This window comes from Lupinus angustifolius, chromosome LG04 (assembly GCF_001865875.1).
Source record: "Lupinus angustifolius cultivar Tanjil chromosome LG04, LupAngTanjil_v1.0, whole genome shotgun sequence".
Taxonomy (NCBI): domain Eukaryota; kingdom Viridiplantae; phylum Streptophyta; class Magnoliopsida; order Fabales; family Fabaceae; genus Lupinus; species Lupinus angustifolius.
In genome coordinates, this window is record NC_032012.1 from 10,101,165 (window position 1) to 10,122,107 (window position 20,943).

At 31.5% G+C, this 20,943-nt stretch overlaps 5 protein-coding genes and 1 non-coding gene across 8 annotated transcripts; 3 read left to right on the forward strand and 3 right to left on the reverse strand.

The window, feature by feature from the left end:
• LOC109345733 (60S ribosomal protein L24-like) lies at positions 1,057–2,889 on the forward strand. Of its 2 annotated transcripts, XR_002107437.1 has the most exons (6): positions 1,057–1,153; positions 1,692–1,767; positions 1,888–1,989; positions 2,211–2,359; positions 2,452–2,700; positions 2,744–2,889. XR_002107437.1 is itself a non-coding variant. In XM_019584913.1 (5 exons), the coding sequence occupies exons 1-5, from the start codon at positions 1,143–1,145 to the stop codon at positions 2,603–2,605; spliced, it is 492 nt and encodes a 163-aa protein (XP_019440458.1). In that variant the 5' UTR covers positions 1,057–1,142; the 3' UTR covers positions 2,606–2,889. The 2 variants fall into 2 exon arrangements, 1 of the variants encoding a protein (XP_019440458.1); XM_019584913.1 differs by having other exon boundaries at positions 2,452–2,889.
• LOC109344618 (probable L-gulonolactone oxidase 6) lies at positions 3,756–7,786 on the forward strand. The gene is made up of 4 exons (XM_019583376.1): positions 3,756–4,463; positions 5,141–5,396; positions 6,258–6,359; positions 7,062–7,786. Exons 1-4 carry the CDS (start codon positions 3,777–3,779, stop codon positions 7,784–7,786), a joined length of 1,770 nt encoding a protein of 589 aa, XP_019438921.1. The 5' UTR covers positions 3,756–3,776.
• On the reverse strand, positions 9,390–11,988 carry LOC109345735 (protein IQ-DOMAIN 14-like). Its single transcript, XM_019584914.1, has 6 exons — positions 11,951–11,988; positions 11,677–11,850; positions 10,923–11,162; positions 10,494–10,631; positions 9,563–10,307; positions 9,390–9,466 (listed from the first exon to the last, which is right to left on the reverse strand). The coding sequence occupies exons 2-5, from the start codon at positions 11,797–11,799 to the stop codon at positions 9,576–9,578; spliced, it is 1,233 nt and encodes a 410-aa protein (XP_019440459.1). The 5' UTR covers positions 11,800–11,850; positions 11,951–11,988; the 3' UTR covers positions 9,390–9,466; positions 9,563–9,575.
• Positions 12,384–15,331, reverse strand: LOC109345736 (protein IQ-DOMAIN 14-like). Of its 2 annotated transcripts, none has more exons than XM_019584916.1 (6): positions 14,950–15,331; positions 14,676–14,849; positions 13,922–14,161; positions 13,493–13,630; positions 12,561–13,306; positions 12,384–12,399 (listed from the first exon to the last, which is right to left on the reverse strand). In XM_019584916.1, exons 1-5 carry the CDS (start codon positions 15,097–15,099, stop codon positions 12,575–12,577), a joined length of 1,434 nt encoding a protein of 477 aa, XP_019440461.1. In that variant the 5' UTR covers positions 15,100–15,331; the 3' UTR covers positions 12,384–12,399; positions 12,561–12,574. The 2 variants fall into 2 exon arrangements, with proteins under 2 accessions (XP_019440461.1, XP_019440460.1); XM_019584915.1 differs by having other exon boundaries at positions 12,389–12,465; positions 12,562–13,306.
• LOC109345741 (60S acidic ribosomal protein P1-like) lies at positions 17,188–18,677 on the forward strand. The gene is made up of 4 exons (XM_019584923.1): positions 17,188–17,323; positions 17,440–17,515; positions 18,157–18,366; positions 18,449–18,677. The coding sequence occupies exons 1-4, from the start codon at positions 17,214–17,216 to the stop codon at positions 18,500–18,502; spliced, it is 450 nt and encodes a 149-aa protein (XP_019440468.1). The 5' UTR covers positions 17,188–17,213; the 3' UTR covers positions 18,503–18,677.
• Positions 20,410–20,481, reverse strand: TRNAC-GCA. The gene has a single exon. It is a non-coding gene; the product is annotated as a tRNA-Cys (tRNA).

Here is a 20,943-nt window from a genome sequence, read left to right on the forward strand (position 1 = left end):
AAATAATATTTTCTCTTATTTTTTGGTGGGCCATGTGGTGATGTAATTGTTGTGACACATTGGGAGATAGTGAGATGGGTTTAGATTAGTAGGTGGAGCAGTTAGTACGGTATAAAAAAGTGCTTTTACAAAAGCTGATGATGACGAAATTAGCAATGGCTTTTTATGAGCTTTTACTTCTTTTTATTTTTACTGCTACATGGATGGGATTACGTTAGGTAAAGGGATTTATGAGTAATTAATTCTAATAATAAAATTAAATTACACCTTCACTTATCATTTGTGAGGGAAACAAATAAAATTATATTTTGGGTCATTCCTCCTTCATTTAAAACACTATAAATTCAAAATTATAACATTATTCTAGAACACCTAAATTACATTATTTCTTCCATATTCTTCTTTTATAAGAAAATCTAATATATTTATATAGGGAATTACGTCTAATTTGAACTTATTCAAGCATATGCAAAATTTTCTTCTCACCTTTAATTAGATAGAATTATGGGGTATGATGTTTTTACCATATAGATCTTAGTCACTTTTAATAGATTATGATTCAGTCATAGCTTTTGAAATTTTATCCATCCTACGTAATATTACAACAACATTGCTTCAGATAAACGGTAACCGATTCAAAGAATTTACTCTAACATTGCTTCAGATAAACGGTAACCGATTCAAAGAATTTACTCTAACATTGCTTCATTAACATAAGTGTTGTTCCCATAAGTCGGTCATCCAAAGAATTTAGTAGATCTTACACTAGTACATTAATGTCTTCCTCAATCTAATGTTTATTTTAAGAGAAAGCACATCGTTACTTTTTTATACTATCAATAATATCATTTACGCTATAAGTAAGGAACTAATAATATCTTGCCGAATGCGTGATTATCTTCTTCAATAAATGACGCTCTCAAGAATCGAGGCATTGAGATTTTGGTATTTCCAGAGATCTAGCGTCTTATACTATTAGACCAACGCATACGTTACTTTGAAGCCAAAACATACCTACTTGGAATTGGGCCTAGAGTGGGTAGCCTAAAGCCCATTATATTTCAGCCCAAAGATTGACCTAATATGCAGAATGTAATAGAAATAGATTTTGAATTCTAGGGTTTACGCTTAAAGCAGCAACCATGGTTCTCAAGTATGTTTTCTTCATCTTTAACATTTTCTCTGTTACTAATTAATTATCCATGTGCATCTTCATCATTGCTAAACTTAACTGTAAAGCTTTTCATATTATGTTCGATTCAATGAAAATAAATCACTGGTTTTTTTTAGTTTATTGTTATTTGATGAATTGAAGTATTTGGTCATTCTTGTTTTTTATTCATATTTTGTTAATAAAGTTATTGTATTGATTGCATTTACCTTGCTTTGTGCAATTTCATATTCAGAATCTGATTTTAGGGTATTTTTCATTTGTCAATTTCATATTTGGGTTGCATTGTTGATTCTTGATATAATGTTTTTTTTTTGCAATTCTGTACAATTTTCACAAAAAAATAGGGTTTGTCTGAGTGATTTCTGAGTAATATATTTTGCAATTCAAAATTATAAACACCTATAGTAGAAACTGCTGAGAACAATGAATCATAAACCAAGCTGTGTCTTATGCATTTAGTATAGTTTGTTATTAATAAATCTAATATTCAGTATGTGATTTATTACTGCCATGTCAGGACGGAGCTTTGCCGATTTAGTGGTGCGAAGATATACCCAGGGAGAGGCATCAGATTTATTCGTGGTGATTCTCAGGTGATGTTAATGAATGTGGTTTACTTCAGATTTCGGGGACTATGTATTTTCTTTTTTTGATGTGTTTGTTAGTTCATTACTAGATACTCATGTTAGGATTTCTGTCTTTTGATTCAATAGGTCTTCCTGTTTGTCAACTCAAAATGCAAGAGATATTTCCACAACCGTTTAAAGCCATCAAAGCTTACCTGGACCGCCATGTATAGGAAGCAACACAAGAAGGTGTTTATTTAATTGGAAGACTTTGTTAAATTGTTAAGATCACGTAACTCCTAACTCGCGGTTTAAAGTCATAATTGTCAATAATGAACCTGGCAGAAGGCTGAAATGTTGTGATACTCCCACTTGTGTTGAATTTCGACTATGGAGTTTACCGTGTGGCAAGTACATCACTGATTTTGCATGATTTTTAATTGAATTTTTGTCTGAATTTGTTGCGTTAGGATGCTGCTCAAGAAGCTGTGAAGAAGAAGCGTCGTGCTACCAAAAAACCGTACTCTAGGTCTATTGTTGGTGCTACTTTGGAAGTTATCCAGAAAAGAAGAACCGAAAAGCCAGAAGTTCGAGATGCTGCCAGGGAAGCTGCTCTTCGGTAGGTTTTTTAATCTACTGCTCGAGTCCTCTTATCATAACGTGCTTCTCAGATTAACACAATTTACTATCTGAATTAACTATGTTGTGCAGTGAAATTAAGGAGAGGATAAAGAAAACAAAGGACGAGAAGAAGGCTAAGAAGGCAGAAGTTGTGGCTAAATCACAAAAATCAGGCAAAGGAAATGTTTCAAAGGGTGCCGCGTCAAAAGGTCCCAAACTCGGTGGTGGAGGTGGGAAACGCTGAGTTTCAAGTTTACTTCCATTTTTTGCTACCATTTTATAGAGTTCCGAAACTTTTGTACGGGTATGTTTTATTTGCTTGATTGATCCTTTTATTTCACTGTTTTGTCAAACTTTTGTTGAAACTCTAGGTTACCTGGTAATTGAATGAAGTTTCAATGTGCTAATTTTGCAAATTCATGTTTAGATTTGTTTAAATTGCCATTATCTTAAGATGTGTCTAAATGTGAAGTGATTAGATGCATTGTTGTTGTTATAACTTTTGAAACAAAGTCATATTTCATTGGCTGTGTTCCCCTTTCTGGTTCTCTGGAACTAGGTTATTATTGCAAGGCTTAAAAAAAGTCGGTGAATAATATACCGACTATGTATAAATATTTACACCAGAATATATATATATATATATATATATATATATTACTCTTGTCTTCAACAGTATTATTGGGTAAAACTCTCCTGAAGCTGAGGCTGTAAATTTCAAACATTTGATGTAAAATTTACATGAAACATAATATTTCTATTTTTTGGTAAACGTATATTCCATTTCTATTACAACCAACTAAACAAGTTATTTGAGTTTGTATAAAATCATTGTACTTCAATATAGTACGTTATGATAATTTCTATTTTTATATGAAAGAGTTTGTAAAGTTTCACACTAACCAAATATAGATATCGATTTCATAATCACATAATTCAAATCATTTCTTACTTCTATTTACATATTATACATTTTCGTCTCATTCTTTAAAATGAAAAGAAGGACAATAATTTAGCTCCTTTATTTATTTTCACAAAGTGAAGGTGTCCACTTTATATACAAATAATATTGTTGCATAAATTAATTTGTTATGTGAACGATCATATAAAATTAAAAGATAGTAATATTAATGAAAGGCTACTATATGTTTTATTTTCTTTTATGTTCATTTTTCTTTTAAAACCAAAAAATAATTTTCATTTAGCATTCTAATCACGAAACTCCTAATCTTATCTAGAATTGTCTCTTTCACAATTCCACTCAATTTTTAACCACACTTCATGTTTTATTAAATCATCTTGGTTACGTATTAGATTTCCATACAATTCATACTTTATAATAAAGTTCTACTTCTTCTAGCCATATATACAAGGAATTAATCCAATATCTCTATGAAATATTATGCTCTGAAAATATGATGAGAAAATTACTACAAACATTGAAATCTACTACTCTTATCATCTTATTCATTATATTTATAAATGTGGTGATTTCAACACCTCCACAAGATCCAATTAAGTGTTCTTCAAATAACACAAATTGCACTATCACAAATTCAAATGGCATGTTCCCTGACCGAAGCATTTGCCATGTAGGTAAAGTTACATACCCAACAAATGAAGAAGAGTTAATATCCATGGTTGCATTAGCCACAAAAAACAACATAAAAATGAAAGTTGCTACAATTTTCTCACATAGCATCCCTAAGTTGGTATGCCCTAATGGCCAAAATGGGTTGTTAATAAGCACTAAAAATCTCAACAAGATATTGAAAATTGATGAAAAAGAAAAGACAATTGTTGTGGAAAGTGGTGTGACACTAAGGGAGATTATAAGTGAGGCTGCAAAAGTAGGTTTGGCCTTACCATATACACCATATTGGTGGGGATTAACCATTGGTGGCATTATGGGAACAGGTGCTCATGGAAGTTCATTGTTTGGAAAGGGAAGTGCAATTCATGATTATGTGCTAGAGCTTAGAATTGTTAGTCCATCATGTCCTAAAGATGGGTATGTCAAGGTTCGAATCCTTAATGAATCAAATCGATATCATTTCGATGCGGCCAAAGTTTCTTTAGGAGTTCTTGGAGTTATTTCTCAGGTATTGCATATTCTCTCAATTTTTTCTTCTTTCTCTTTTTTTGATAAGGAAAATGATTCATTATAAAGGCATAGAAGTGTCAACCCAAATACGTATGGACTCAATCAAGAGCGATTATTGCTAATAGTATGAGGGATACAAGTCTTCATGTGTAAGTACACAAATGCGGAAAAATTAAAAATAAGAATTTATACTACTCTTGGAACAAAAATGATATCTCATACATTTATTGTTTATCATAACACTAATCTTCACATCTACTTCATTGCATAACCATTCATTGTTATTTTAAAGCATCCCTTTTATGAATGATTAGAAAATATATAAAAGTGTAGAGAAAAATTATGTGAGAACATCATTGTTAATTTGTTTATAAGATTTTACTTTTCCCTTATCTACTTTCTCTTGTCAAGTGGAAAAACGATTGTGACGTGAAACATTTTTTTTAATAACCCTTATTAATACTACATAAACTTAATCAAGGGTTTTGTTTAATTTATATATTGATTTTGTATTTTTTTGCCACATATTCTTTATGTATATAATTTGATGTATTATTATACCAATATAAATTTCTCCACTTGGTATTTGGTAGAGTAGAGTCCATTCATTTATATATTTCTAAAAATATAATTGTGATTTCTACTAATTGGTAGGTTTGTTTTTCACTTTTATAGGTTACCCTGAAATTAGAACCTCTCTTCAAAAGATCTATTACATATTTCACAAAAGATGATTCTGATTTGGGAGATGAATTGATTAGTTTTGGAAGAAAGCATGAATTTGCAGATGTAACTTGGTACCCAAGCCAACACAAAGTTATATATAGAATTGATGATCGTGTATCTATTAATACAAGTGGTGATGGGTTATATGATTTTATCCCATTTCGTTCCACACTTTCAGCTGAATTAATTGCTCTTAGAACTTCAGGTTAGCACATCTATAATATTAAAATGAAATACAAAAAAAAAATAAAAGGATAAATTAAATTACAAACAAGACTTACTTTGATGTATAAAAATTAAAGTGTTGTCACCATAATATGTGATTTAATGTATCATTTGATTAGTTAAAAAATATATATTAAGTTATTAAATATTTAGATTAAGTTTTATTTTTGTATCATAAAAAAAGAGTCATATAGAGAGTGACATAAATTAAATGTGAGACTTCATGTATATAGTTTTCGTGTCCCATCCAAAAGGGTTAGGGTGTATACGTTTTTGATTAATAATTGTTAAACTACAATATAATAGTGAGCTACAAAGTGATTTAATTTTTTATCTAACTAGTTATTACGCTATCAATTAGAAGAAGTAATTCGAATGATGAACTCTTTATCCAAATATTAGTACTATTTCATGTTACATTATATGTGGATATTCTTGTCTTAAAATTAGTTAGAACCTCATCATTGAAGGGCATCAACATGTTGATGATAGTTCATATATTTTTATCACTTTCTTTTTTATACATAAACTTATAATCATTAAACATCTACCCAATAAATTACAATAAAAGAAATAAAAGATACTTCCCAATAACCATGTTTGCATACTAGTGGCCTTTTTTTTATTTTTATTTTTGAAGAGTTAATTATCTAATAAAAAATATAAAGTGATTTTTTAAACGAATTTATCTTGAAACGATGCTCAATATGATCACTCATTGTGTACAAAAAAATAATAAGATCACTCATTAAAGCTGCAAAATTTTATTTTATATTAATTGTATTGAATAGAGTAGTATATTCTTTTCTTTAAATTTATCTTTCTCCATTTTTTATGATAGAGGAGCTTCTTGAAGCAACAGGCAATGGTAATGCGAAGTGCATTAATGCAAAGTTGATAACTACAACACTTTCACACCTTGGCTATGGATTAACTAACAATGGTATTCACTTTTTTCTCATTCTAAGTTTCTAACTACAAAAATGCTGTTTTTATTATATTATTATTTTGGTCTTGTATATTATTATTTTTTAAACTTAAAGAATAAAATAATATTTATTGTTTTTAACCAAAATAAAATTTAAAAAAAAAGGTTTGTAAATAAATATCATCTGCATATATTTTTTAAATCTTTGTGAGGTACCAATATAATTTTTATCTTGTTTTCTTGCTCATTCTATGTTTCTAACAAAATATTAGAAAATGGGGAAAACCCTTTTTTAAACCGAACGAATGCTAAATTTTGACCATTTTTCATGAAACAAAGTTACAAGATACCTATTCGGATATTTGATATAAAGAGGATCCACTTGCATAAGGAATAAATTATAAAAAGAAAAATCATATTTTAGTTATTTATTTTACGAAAATTTAATAGTTTAAATTTACTTACTAATTCAAATCATATATATAAATCATTAAATTTTCATAACATAGATGACTAAGATGAAGTAGGCTTTTTACTACTCAAGTTAGCCATTTTTACATGAGTCATAATATTATAAGACTTAACTTAGGATACTAGGTTTAGGTTTTGATATACAATACTTATGATAAAGAGTGAAAAATATAACAATTGTGTGAATAACAAAACTTTAAAGATTAAACTTGAATTGATATTAACTTTTTTACTTAATAACAGGAGTAGTTTTTTATGGCTACCCTGTGATTGGATTCAGCAACCGCATGCAATCATCAGGAACATGTTTAGATAGTTTAAATGATGGATTAATCACTTCATGTCCATGGGACCCAAGAATCAAAGGACAATTCTTTCACCAAACAGCATTTAGTATTCCATTAAAAGTAGTAAAAAACTTCATCCAAGATGTTCAAAACCTTGTTCTCATGGAACCAAATGCACTATGTGGCTTAGAACTCAACAATGGAATACTTATGCGCTATGTTACATATTCTAGTGAATATTTAGGTAAAACAGAAGATGCTGTAGATTTTGACATCACATATTACCGTAGTAATGACCCTTTTCATCCTAGGCTTTTTGAAGACATTGTTGAAGAGATAGAACAAATTGGGTTGTTCAAATATAAGGGTTTACCTCATTGGGGGAAAAACAGGAACCTAGGGTTTGTAGGAGCAATAAAGAAATACCCTAATGCTGAAAAGTTTTTGAAGGTTAAAGATGAGTATGATTCAAGAGGACTTTTCTCTAGTGAATGGACAGATGAAGTTCTTGGAGTAAAAGAAGGTGTCACAATATTGAAAGATGGGTGTGCATTGGAAGGGTTATGTATTTGCTCACAAGATAGTCATTGTGCACCAAATTATGGTTACTTTTGTAGACCAGGAAGAATTTATAAGGAAGCTAGGGTTTGTGCAAAAAAAGAAACAACAAATGTTGAGCTGTGAAGAAATTTGAGAATAAAGTATCTCCTTATATCACGAGATAACTTATCTCCTTAAATCCACTCGGCGTTTGACATGTGACTTATTTCTCTTCTTCCGAGAAGTTTTCATTTTAAAATATATTATAAAAGAAAAAATATGCCACATGTCAAACACTAAGTGAATTTAAGAAGATAAGTTATATCGTGATATAATGATATACTTTATTCTCTCTATATATTCTATTTAGAACCACTTGTATAAAAGCAATAACTTATCTTGTGTAGTATAGTAAAAACAATAACATAGCTGTTATAGCCTACTCATTTTGGTTCTCTTGTGTAATAGTAAAGGGAATGTATGAAAGTGATTATATCAGTTATTGTAGTCAACTCTGCTTATTATTTTATGAAAACAATAACTTCATCTTTGTAAAATCCAAATGCAAATAATAAAGTGTCTGAAAATAGTTGCTTTTGTGATATCCATTGTACCTTTTGTTAAACAATCCAAAGCTTAGATATAAAGTGACCTTGATTATGAAATGATGCTAGAGATGGTGTCCATGGTGTTGGTGCCACAACAACCGCTAATAATATATCCTTGATCCAAACAAAATCGATTAACTATACTGCTAATTGATTAATGAACATTATAATACAACCAATGTTATTAATGTTGTACCAGTTGTCAAACTGGTCAGGATACTGGTATATTGATTTAACCAGTGGCTCACTAATTAAATCGCATATCGGTGAAGTTAGATATATATATATAATATTAATGTTAATGTTAAAAAATCAATAAAAAACCAATATTTTTTTATTTTCACTAAAAAAATTAATTTCAAATAAAAATCAGTCGGCATGACCAGTACGGTTCAATTAAAAACCAGCTGGTATAACCGGTTTTGGTCGGTTTTGATTGGTATGATTGTGTGACCGGTAAAATTAATGTATCATATCGGTATTGGGACCACTTCACCGGTTTACCGGTTGAACCGACTGACACGGATTTTTACAACACTGATTACAACTAACAAGCTAAAAACAACTAACAGTTAATTGATTAAGTACATTGTTAATTGATTAATTTTTACACAGCTAATCAATTAACTACAGTGTTAATCAATTAACTACAATGTTAATCAATTAACTCACTTACAGAATCACTAATAATATACACTTTACAAGTAATAGAATGGATTGCTTGATAAACAAGCAACAATATGTTAGTTAATTAATCAATTTAACTACCTATCCAACAGTTATATTGTAACCATATTATAGGTCCTTAAAATACTTCCAATATATTCACAATAAATATTTTTTTTTTAAATGTGAATTAACTCAACCCAACTGTATAACACAAGTACTATTGAATATTTAAGTCGCCACATACCCTGCCCGTTAGAAATATTCGTAGGTGAAGAGAATATTTTAGGCTAATGAACAGATTTTTCATACTCTGTCCAGCCAATAAATATGGGATGGCGATCGGGTTTTCCATATAATCTTAAGATCATTTAACAAGGTATACAAATATTAGAACAAATTGGAAATACATGCTGAAAAATAAACCATTCTGAACCTTCCAAACACCATAATTTGCTTCACAAAACAGTTATACATTCTATTACTGCATCAATCCACAGTTGTACAAACTATAAAGCACAATTTTATGTCATACATTTCTATTGGTCAGTCAATTCCATCTATAAAGCACGGATACAGATACGTGTGTCGGATGCAATACGTATCCGATATGTGGACACCGACACACGTTTAACATAAGGTCACTAGTTTGTAATAAATCATTTAAACCACTTAAGGTCACTAGTTGAAGATGGAGAAATCTCACTACCAAGACTATCAGTGTAGCAAGAAGAGTAGTTGGAATATTGCTCCAACCCAAAATGTGACCTACTCACACTCCTTAAGCTTGGACTCCTTAAACTATGCCTATAATTATTTCCATACCTTATTCCTACATTATAACAAGGGTCTGGAGCCGGGTACGAAAGTCTTCTCTTTGCTGACCCAACTCTGTCCTTCTCCGGTGTCAATGCCCTTTGCCTAGGTGCACTCTTTGATCGATTTCGCGCCTTGGCCGATTCTGTTGTAGCCATGTAATTCGGGTATGTTACACCACCACTAGTACCATTACTTGTTCCAGCCCTGCTACTTGAGTACACATTTCCTTTACAATGATAATTATTATTGGATCTTAGGCTTGGTGTTTGAGAGGTTTGGTAGCTTATATCTTCTCTACCACAACGAGGGCTAGCCGATCGGACTTGGATCGTTCTTGATTTCCCCGGAGATGGGGTTACAGGGGATTGGTGAAGTGGTCCATTTTGGATAGCAATTGAATGCCTTTGATGTTGGTGCGACTGAGGGTTATATTGATAATTTGGATGTGATCTTCTGTAAGTATTGGATCCGAAATATGAATAAGGTTGAGAGGTGTCAATTTCCACCGTCTTAACGAGATCTCTTTGATTACTTGAGACTCTTCCTTTATTCTCCCATGCCTTTGTAGTACCCTATGATATCCATAAATAATTGAGAAACATATGAGGAAGTGAAAACAGATAAATTATTGATTAGGCTTAGGCATGTATATTACATATGCTTTTGGCACTTATTCAATAACTATAACTTCACACATATTACATAATCAAGAATTTCTTGTGTGAAAACAAGTATTAGTTAGAGTGAAAGGACAAAACCTGTTGAGGAAAAGCTTGAGACGAGGACTTGTTTCGATTCATAGCTGCTTCTTTTCTCTTCTGCAACATGGTTTTAATTTCTTCAACTGTGTGTGGATGTTCATCCCAATCACTTGCATTGCTACTTCCCTCTCTTGTCTATCACAGTAACAGATTCAATGGCCATAACTACATAGATCTCTAATCAAAGTGTATGTTATGAATTTAAGAACTATGAGCATTTAAGTCCTGTTTTTTTTTCTTAAAACCGTAGTTGCTAATTAGGCTTACGAGATTTGACATCGACTCGAAACCTTGAAATATTAGGTTCACGAGTCAACAGCTTATACGTTTTTCATATGAAAGTTCTCCATATGAAACTTATTTTACACGCACTTATATTCCTAGCAGCTAGCGCTTATCGTAACGATCTAATTGAAGCTCACTTACTAGTGATTTCCGATCTGAAATGTCCTGAAGATACTGCACATTGGTGTCGCTGAAAGTGGATGCTCCGCTACTAACTTGATGTGAAAACCTTGTACGCTGTTGATCGAGCAACCGAGCTTGGACTCGAACCAACGCTTGCATGCAACGAAGGGTCATCTTTGCTTGCTTCCTAACATTGTGACCCCTTACTAATGCTTGCAACTTCACTAGCCCCTTAAGTGCACCAAGTGCTCTTCTTGCCTTCAATACACAAAAACACATTTAAGTTAATCTCTTATGGCTTTCACTTAAATTTATCACTACTTTCACTTCATCTTTTGTCTTTATAAGTGTGAATGTTGAATCAAGTGTGGTGGTAGTAAAATAGTGAGAACATTACATTGAATTCTATTGAGAGATTAACTTAATTATATCTCACATATTTCCTATGATACACTCACACTAAAGATAATTAAGCTATATCTTAGGAGTATAGTGTAATTTCAGTGAAGGCAGAGACACTAAATATCTAAATCAAGAGATAGTAGTTGCAATGAGTTACATAGCTGAAAATCGAGCATAGTGACGACTTTAAAAAGTCGTGTAGCCGAAACAAAAAACAACCAAAAACAAAAAAGAGACACTAAATATAATTAAAGTTATAACTTAGGAGGTTAGTGTGATTTGTTGTTAAAAATTTGTAACACTTAAAATGCATCAAAATTAAATACATAATGGAAATGATAATAAGTTTAGATCTATTATCTGCACTTACTAGATATCCTCTGAAAGCAGTTTGAATCACAATAGCAGCTTCATGCTTCAACCTTGGCACTTGTTCTATTATAGTTGAAGCTTCACTTTCAACAACCTTTGTTAGTGTTTGTTTAGTACTCATAGTTTCATGATTTGTAGGTTTTCTAAAAAACCATCTTCCTTTATCTCTCTTCTGCAAAACAAAAAGAATTAAATGCTCATTAACGAATTACTCTGAAAAGTAACATAAAAAAAAAGATCATAGGAACTAGTAACATTAAACTATCTAGTACCTTGTCTTGTTCTTGTTCTTGTTGTTGTTCTTGGTCATTAACCTAGTTAATTAATCAATTTAACTACCTATCCAACAGTTATATTGTAACCATATTATAGGTCCTTAAAATACTTCCAATATATTCACAATAAATATTTTTTTTTTAAATGTGAATTAACTCAACCCAACTGTATAACACAAGTACTATTGAATATTTAAGTCGCCACATACCCTGCCCGTTAGAAATATTCGTAGGTGAAGAGAATATTTTAGGCTAATGAACAGATTTTTCATACTCTGTCCAGCCAATAAATATGGGATGGCGATCGGGTTTTCCATATAATCTTAAGATCATTTAACAAGGTATACAAATATTAGAACAAATTGGAAATACATGCTGAAAAATAAACCATTCTGAACCTTCCAAACACCATAATTTGCTTCACAAAACAGTTATACATTCTATTACTGCATCAATCCACAGTTGTACAAACTATAAAGCACAATTTTATGTCATACATTTCTATTGGTCAGTCAATTCCATCTATAAAGCACGGATACAGATACGTGTGTCGGATGCAATACGTATCCGATATGTGGACACCGACACACGTTTAACATAAGGTCACTAGTTTGTAATAAATCATTTAAACCACTTAAGGTCACTAGTTGAAGATGGAGAAATCTCACTACCAAGACTATCAGTGTAGCAAGAAGAGTAGTTGGAATATTGCTCCAACCCAAAATGTGACCTACTCACACTCCTTAAGCTTGGACTCCTTAAACTATGCCTATAATTATTTCCATACCTTATTCCTACATTATAACAAGGGTCTGGAGCCGGGTACGAAAGTCTTCTCTTTGCTGACCCAACTCTGTCCTTCTCCGGTGTCAATGCCCTTTGCCTAGGTGCACTCTTTGATCGATTTCGCGCCTTGGCCGATTCTGTTGTAGCCATGTAATTCGGGTATGTTACACCACCACTAGTACCATTACTTGTTCCAGCCCTGCTACTTGAGTACACATTTCCTTTACAATGATAATTATTATTGGATCTTAGGCTTGGTGTTTGAGAGGTTTGGTAGCTTATATCTTCTCTACCACAACGAGGGCTAGCCGATCGGACTTGGATCGTTCTTGATTTCCCCGGAGATGGGGTTACAGGGGATTGGTGAAGTGGTCCATTTTGGATAGCAATTGAATGCCTTTGATGTTGGTGCGACTGAGGGTTATATTGATAATTTGGATGTGATCTTCTGTAAGTATTGGATCCGAAATATGAATAAGGTTGAGAGGTGTCAATTTCCACCGTCTTAACGAGATCTCTTTGATTACTTGAGACTCTTCCTTTATTCTCCCATGCCTTTGTAGTACCCTATGATATCCATAAATAATTGAGAAACATATGAGGAAGTGAAAACAGATAAATTATTGATTAGGCTTAGGCATGTATATTACATATGCTTTTGGCACTTATTCAATAACTATAACTTCACACATATTACATAATCAAGAATTTCTTGTGTGAAAACAAGTATTAGTTAGAGTGAAAGGACAAAACCTGTTGAGGAAAAGCTTGAGACGAGGACTTGTTTCGATTCATAGCTGCTTCTTTTCTCTTCTGCAACATGGTTTTAATTTCTTCAACTGTGTGTGGATGTTCATCCCAATCACTTGCATTGCTACTTCCCTCTCTTGTCTATCACAGTAACAGATTCAATGGCCATAACTACATAGATCTCTAATCAAAGTGTATGTTATGAATTTAAGAACTATGAGCATTTAAGTCCTGTTTTTTTTTCTTAAAACCGTAGTTGCTAATTAGGCTTACGAGATTTGACATCGACTCGAAACCTTGAAATATTAGGTTCACGAGTCAACAGCTTATACGTTTTTCATATGAAAGTTCTCCATATGAAACTTATTTTACACGCACTTATATTCCTAGCAGCTAGCGCTTATCGTAACGATCTAATTGAAGCTCACTTACTAGTGATTTCCGATCTGAAATGTCCTGAAGATACTGCACATTGGTGTCGCTGAAAGTGGATGCTCCGCTACTAACTTGATGTGAAAACCTTGTACGCTGTTGATCGAGCAACCGAGCTTGGACTCGAACCAACGCTTGCATGCAACGAAGGGTCATCTTTGCTTGCTTCCTAACATTGTGACCCCTTACTAATGCTTGCAACTTCACTAGCCCCTTAAGTGCACCAAGTGCTCTTCTTGCCTTCAATACACAAAAACACATTTAAGTTAATCTCTTATGGCTTTCACTTAAATTTATCACTACTTTCACTTCATCTTTTGTCTTTATAAGTGTGAATGTTGAATCAAGTGTGGTGGTAGTAAAATAGTGAGAACATTACATTGAATTCTATTGAGAGATTAACTTAATTATATCTCACATATTTCCTATGATACACTCACACTAAAGATAATTAAGCTATATCTTAGGAGTATAGTGTAATTTCAGTGAAGGCAGAGACACTAAATATCTAAATCAAGAGATAGTAGTTGCAATGAGTTACATAGCTGAAAATCGAGCATAGTGACGACTTTAAAAAGTCGTGTAGCCGAAACAAAAAACAACCAAAAACAAAAAAGAGACACTAAATATAATTAAAGTTATAACTTAGGAGGTTAGTGTGATTTGTTGTTAAAAATTTGTAACACTTAAAATGCATCAAAATTAAATACATAATGGAAATGATAATAAGTTTAGATCTATTATCTGCACTTACTAGATATCCTCTGAAAGCAGTTTGAATCACAATAGCAGCTTCATGCTTCAACCTTGGCACTTGTTCTATTATAGTTGAAGCTTCACTTTCAACAACCTTTGTTAGTGTTTGTTTAGTACTCATAGTTTCATGATTTGTAGGTTTTCTAAAAAACCATCTTCCTTTATCTCTCTTCTGCAAAACAAAAAGAATTAAATGCTCATTAACGAATTACTCTGAAAAGTAACATAAAAAAAAAGATCATAGGAACTAGTAACATTAAACTATCTAGTACCTTGTCTTGTTCTTGTTCTTGTTGTTGTTCTTGGTCATTAACCTCTCTTCTTGTGCTACTTTTTTTGTTACTATTAGTGTCTTTAGTTGGAGATCTGAATACCCTTTTGACAGCACTTAACCATGAACTACTACCTCCTTTCTTCCCCATCAAAATTCACATAAAAAAAAAGCTACATTTACATCTGAATTTCTAAGAACATAACCATGAAACTAAACTTAGAATTATTAGTAATGAAATATACAAGCTATCCTTTGACTATAGTATGAGGAAAGAGAAAGATGGGAAAATTAGGAAGGTTGTGACATAACTTTGGTGGTTCTCAGATTCAATCTTGTTATATGAAAATTGATATCATATTCCTCGTAAATGTAATATATCTACCAAAATATCATAGTTTAATTGACCATATATGGAAGCTCTTATTATATATCTATCGGTTCACATTTAGCAATGCTACTCCAAACTTTTATCTAAATGGTTTAGATTTGTTTAGTTTCTTATGCTCGCATTAGAGGTAATCATGTCCGAGCCATAAACATTCACATGTATGTGAGGCTAACTCTTCCAATGAGCATTTTAAATGGTTTAGATTAAAATGATATCTATGTAGTGTCGCTGCAAAGAGCTATATATAATCAATACATTATTTATTTGCATTACTTATATGAGTAAAAATTGTATGCATTGATAATATATAAATTTTATATATTATTACTATAATCTCATCTACCAAATTCAAAAAAAATGTAACACAAATAAATAAAAATAATACATTGTCTATATATAAATTCTTACATTAATAATGCATAGATATTACAATATATTTATATTTTAAAACAACGAATGATAAAAAGTCTATATACTTTTCCATCAAATTTTGCATTTTTTAAAAGAAAATTGTATGAAACCTTGAATAAAGGATTGGATCAACACATGTCATAGTTTATGTCACAAAATATGTCAAAGGGTTATAATTAGATGAAAATGTAATAAATTTAATAAAGTGAAAGGTGATGGGGCACGTGCGAGTAGAGGTTAGGAAATAGAGAGAGAAAACAAGTTGTGGGTGGAATAAAATAGCTTTTTTCTATGATGAAATGAGAAGTCATAAGAAAAGGGAAAGTGTGTTAAGTGATTATGGATAAAATAGCTTTTTATAGGTTGGTCCATTCTCTTTCTTTGTTAGGCTAATTGGGGAAGCTCTCTTGTTGTGTCACGTGCATGGATGGAGACATATATGGTGGGTGATGGAACAAGGTGGACCTTGTTAATTTATAGATCATGTGAATGTTACCTTTATTAAAATATAACTTCCATGCATCTTTTTGCACTAACACCCAATGATTTCACCTCTTAATTCACATTTAATTTCAAATCTATGTCTATTTGTTTTTTAGTCCTACTAAGAGTATACCCTTGTCCGAAAGGGTAAGAAACTAATCTCTTTTGGCATTTGTGATTACTCCTTTCAACAAGTGTTGCTCTTAAGAATCAAATATTTAACTTTTTGGTCATCATGAGATCTAGCGGGACCATACACTCATGCCCAATAATTTTTGTATTTTTTTTTACATTTCAATAAATGTTTTACTTTCCTTAGGTGACAATTATTAGTTGTGCAAGTAAACTAACAAATGCGTTCTCATTGGGATAAAACATCTCAATGTTATCTATACTATGTTTCCATGCCTGATGAAATTGATAAACATTCCCACTACAATATTATTGCTCTCTTTTGTGTATTGTTATCAGAAGATATCTCGAATGATACTTTTTCATGTTTTACATCAATGACATTTATAAGCTGAATTGCCAACAAATAACGTTCATTAGCATATGACCATAGATGGAAACAAAGGGAGAAAACATGGGATAAGAATCGAGTGAGTTATAGTCGATTCCTCAACATACATGACATAAACATATAAATGAGTAATTACATAAATAAACAACTGCAGCTAGGGAAGCCCATCTCGTGAGCTCATCATATAACAACTAATTTTAGCAAATCAAACTCATCTTAAGGAACACGTTGATTTAGTGGTGTAAAGTTCTACTGGATCCTAAGATTAATGGTTCGATTCTCGATAGCAACAATTGTTAGAAAAAACAATCATAAATTCATTAATTCGTTACCAAAAAAGATGATGAGATCCTATTGATAGTACAAAAAAAAAACACGAAAAATATAAATACAAAATTAAAGGGGCTTATTTTAATCCAAATGGGCCTAAACTCATGAGGCCCTATCCAATAGTTCTATGCTCCCTTATATCATTTTATTAAACCCTAGATTCACATTACAATTGCGGCGTGTACCCAATTCGCAGAGAAATCACATTTCACTATTCTTCGATCTCTTCCTTTCTAGGTTACAATCTTTCCAATTGTTTCTTTCTCTATTCATATTTTTATTTCGTAAAAGTTTTTATTTTTTGGTTTTTTAATATTGTTTGGTTCTTCTTTAATTGTTGTGTGATTTTGTAGTGTGAAAATGTCGCTTGGTGAAACTGCTTCCACTTATGCTGCTTTGGTCCTCCACGATGCTCAAATTCCTGTGACTGTATCCTTATATGTTCTCTATTGTTTTGTGTTAATGTGTAGCAATGTGAATGTTTTAGTTTATGTTTTTTTAATTATTGGTATATATTTTGGATCAATTTAAGTATTGGGTAAGTGAAATTGTAGTAAAAATATCAACTTTCAGTGTGTGAAGAAAATGGGTCTAACTATGTACATTTGTTGAATGAAATTGGGTCTGTCTAATCTAAAAACTTCAATCTTGTTGGAGTAGATTTTTGATCAATTGAAAGTGCTGTTGGAGTAGAATTGAAAGAAAAAAACATGATCTTTTTTGTAGGAAGAAAGTTGGTCTAACTATATATAAAATTCTTGGTCTAACTATGTTGTTTGAATTGACTTGGAATCAATTTAAGATGTGTGTTTCTCTTGTTGGTATAGATTTGGGATTAATTGAAGATTAGGGCAAGTGGGATTAAAAAAAATTAACTTTTCTTTCAGGGAGAAAGTGGGTGTAACCATTTACATAGATACATTTATAAAAAAATTGAGTCTAATCTTCATTCTTTATTGGTATTTGATTTTGATTCAATTCAACTACGGGTGGTCGATGTTATAGCCTTGTAGGTTTTTTAATACTATTGTTTGAAGCTTCTTTGTTTCTCCTTAATTCATTGTTAATAGGCTGACAATATCTCCGCCTTATTGAAAAGTGCCAATGTTAAAGTTGAATCATATTGGCCCACCTTATTTGCTAAACTTGCCGAGAAGCGTAATGTTGGGGAATTGATAGCAAGTGCTGGAGGCGCTGGAGCTCCTGTTGCTGTTGCTGCAGCGCCAGTTGCTGCTGCAAGTGGTGGTGCTGCTGCCGCTGCTGCTCCTGCTCCTCAGGAGGTAATTCTTCACTGATTTTTTTTGTTCAGGTTGTTGTTGATCTCTGTTGTATATTTAACATTTGTTTGTTACTATTTAACAGGAAGAACCGAAAGAAGAGAGCGATGATGATTTGGGATTCGGCTTGTTCGATTAGATGCTCGGTTGTTATGTTCTTTTAAGTTGTTTTTTCCTGTGAGTTTGGATATTGTAGGTTTATTTATGTTGGTTAGAACTTTGGAATTTAAGCTTGTGCCCATTTTGATAATTCTGGCTACACTAATGTTTTTCTGCTTGTTCACTGCTCTATAATTCGCGCTTTTCTTTTCGTATGATTTTGTTGACTATACTCGCCAGTATTGCATTATAAACATTATTGTTGTTCTTGCTCGGTCGGCATAAATCTGACCCCTTCTCTTGTTAAGCTCCTTTGATTGCTCCTGTTTTGGTTCAGAAGATCTTAACCTTAAACACGGATATTCATCAGTTAGATAATAACTATATATCGAAATAAGTGAAGTTATGGTATACTTTGAAGTTATATATTACAATAATCTTGATCATCTAAATGGAGTATTAAACAATTTTGTCTTGAAATTTGATACAAGATTTATCGGATATGATGTATTTACTAAGCCTTGATTAAATAAATTAAATGAGTTTTTTATATAAGAATCATTAGTATGTAAACTACATCCTCCTCTATAGTCAATGATATTACTTCTGATGTTCCAAACAGATACCTTAAGTGTTTCATTAAGGAAAATCAACTTGTTGTGTCAAATATTATTCATTCCGGTATATTCATTTTATCATCATTGATTGTTAAAAAAAATGTAGATAAATGGTTGATGATGTATTGATAGTAAGAATGTTTATGTTAAAATTATCAAATCTATGCATGAATAGTGCAAAGATGTATCAGTATATCATCTACTGATCATTTAGATCATTTTTGCTTAAAAGTTAGTGATGATTTAAAATGAATGTTGAATGATATAGTGATAGTGTAAAGTATTTTTACATTGTCAATGCATACATTTTTTTCTCTTATATTAATAGTATATAAGTGTTAATATTTTAATTATCATTAAATTTAATCAGTATGATCTTGACAACACATAAATATTTTAATTCTCATTAAATTTAATTTTAAATGATATCATCAAAAACTATAAAATGTATTTGTCTTCAAATATGACGTGTTACATATGTCTTCAAGTTTTTCTCGTTAATATAATCACATTTAGGCCTTCCAATCCCCCATACCAGAAATTTTGTATGCTTTTATATCAATCCTATTAGATTTTGCCTAGTAATAAATAATACATAATTTAATTTCTTATTAACTGTCATACTAACATATTTAGGTATTTGGAAAAAATTATTAAGTTGATATAAAGACATATAAAACTTTTAGTATAGAAAATTTTGATTTTCAAATCACATGTTGCTACTACAAAAAAAATGTAAGTTAGCATTGAATCCTTCAGTTGCAGCATGCATGGTACTTCAATTGAATAAAAGTTTTCTTTTATCCACCATGTGCCATGCAATTTACTTCAACTGTTTAAAAACGATCTTATCACAACCTTCATTATCAAAACATATTCCAACACACATTTGTATTACTATAACTCAAAAAAATTGAACACAGTGTAAAGTGTAAACAACTATGAAGACTATTTTTTGAAATTTATTAAGAGAACTCACATGTTTATCAGCATTTCCTTCACTTTATCAACTAAATTTTCCAATATGATGTATCTCTAATAGATAGTTAATTTTGCATGAGCAATATATATAGTTACTTTCTCTTTCTTTTTCTTCATATATAAACTTGAAATCTTCACATTTATACCCTATTTCACCTTATATATGCACATTTACACAGTAAATATAATTGATTGTTATATGAAGTGATGTGTGTACCTTAGAAATATGCTTCAATTTGTTTGCACCAGAAAGTGGGTGGTGGTGTTGTTTATGCTAATTATTACATTGCACTATGAATGACAAAAGGGTTCAAAACAAAAAGGTTCATGTTTAATATTTAACCCAAAAAGGGCCCAACCGGGTTCGAACCGGTGACCTCTTGATCTGCAGTCAAATGCTCTACCACTGAGCTATGGACCCATGTTGTTTGAATTGTAATTAAGTCATTACTAAACCAATCAGGTTATTAAAAAAATGGAATGCTTTTGGGGCTATTTTCATTTTCAATAAAAATAAAGCCTAATATTTGTCGAGTTCTTTTCATAGAGAGATAATAAGCTATTTTCTCAAGACCAAATAAGTTATTCCAAACAACCCTTGAATGGGTTTATATGAGCTCTTCTCATTCCTTAGTGGAAACATCATTTATGTAAATACAGAAAACTCAAATTACTACAAATACCGGTTAATTGAGCAATACCCATAAAAATTCACACTAGGTGCTAAGTTTGCAAATTTCCTCCTATACAAATACTTTTGAGTTTTGACTTTGCAAACAATGAGAAAACTTGAACTTTAGAAGTAAAAGCTATCAACAAACTTCATCTAATACTGTACTTCATAAATTATTATTTTTTGAAGGGAGACCTTCATACAAGTATC